This window comes from Nematolebias whitei, chromosome 1 (assembly GCF_014905685.2).
Source record: "Nematolebias whitei isolate Nwh7 chromosome 1, NemWhi1, whole genome shotgun sequence".
In the NCBI taxonomy this organism is placed as follows: domain Eukaryota; kingdom Metazoa; phylum Chordata; class Actinopteri; order Cyprinodontiformes; family Rivulidae; genus Nematolebias; species Nematolebias whitei.
Window position 1 is genome coordinate 84,533,121 of NC_056498.1, and position 548 is coordinate 84,533,668.

General features: G+C 40.3%; 1 protein-coding gene across 1 annotated transcript in view; it reads left to right on the forward strand.

Annotated features, from left to right (window-relative positions):
- Positions 1-268: 268 nt before the first annotated feature.
- The window catches only part of cfap91 (cilia and flagella associated protein 91), a 26,531-nt gene continuing 26,251 nt past the window's right edge, over positions 269-548 (forward strand). The window contains exons 1-2 of the mRNA XM_037674337.1: positions 269-353; positions 468-526. Coding sequence (XP_037530265.1) covers positions 269-353; positions 468-526 — 144 coding nt within the window. The remainder of the gene's footprint in view (positions 354-467; positions 527-548) is intronic.

The following is a 548-nucleotide window of genomic DNA, read 5'->3' on the forward strand; positions in this document are numbered from 1 at the left end:
GTAAAATTTGACATTTTTAATACATTTAACAGGTTTTGACTTCATATTTGACCAGAAGGAAACTACTGAAGTGTAATTAAAAATTGGAAGATGGTTTATTATATGTTACAACAGCTTTCCACAATAAATGTGTCGCGCGCTTAAACGTTAAAAACTGACGCTCGAGACAAACTTCCTCCGGACGTTTACCGTCTCCATGGTTACGGCGTAACGCTGTTGGTGCCGCACGCTGCACACATCAGCAGAAAAATAGAAAACCGCGTTCAAAATGAGCGATTCTGACAAGCGCAAGGTGACAAAGAGAAAGGATCACACGGAGATGCAGGACAGGCTTCATGACCTGAACTTAAACGGTGAGTAGAGTTGGCTATAAATAAATAAATAAATAAATAAATAAATAAATAAATAAATAAATAAAGCTAAGCTAATGCTAGGGAACACGCTATGTCCGTCAGTGTTTGCTGCAGATCCAGTTGACACGGAGTCATCGGAGGTGGACCAGGACAGAGCCACACTCTGGACCAATGTGTTCAACCAAAGAAGACTTG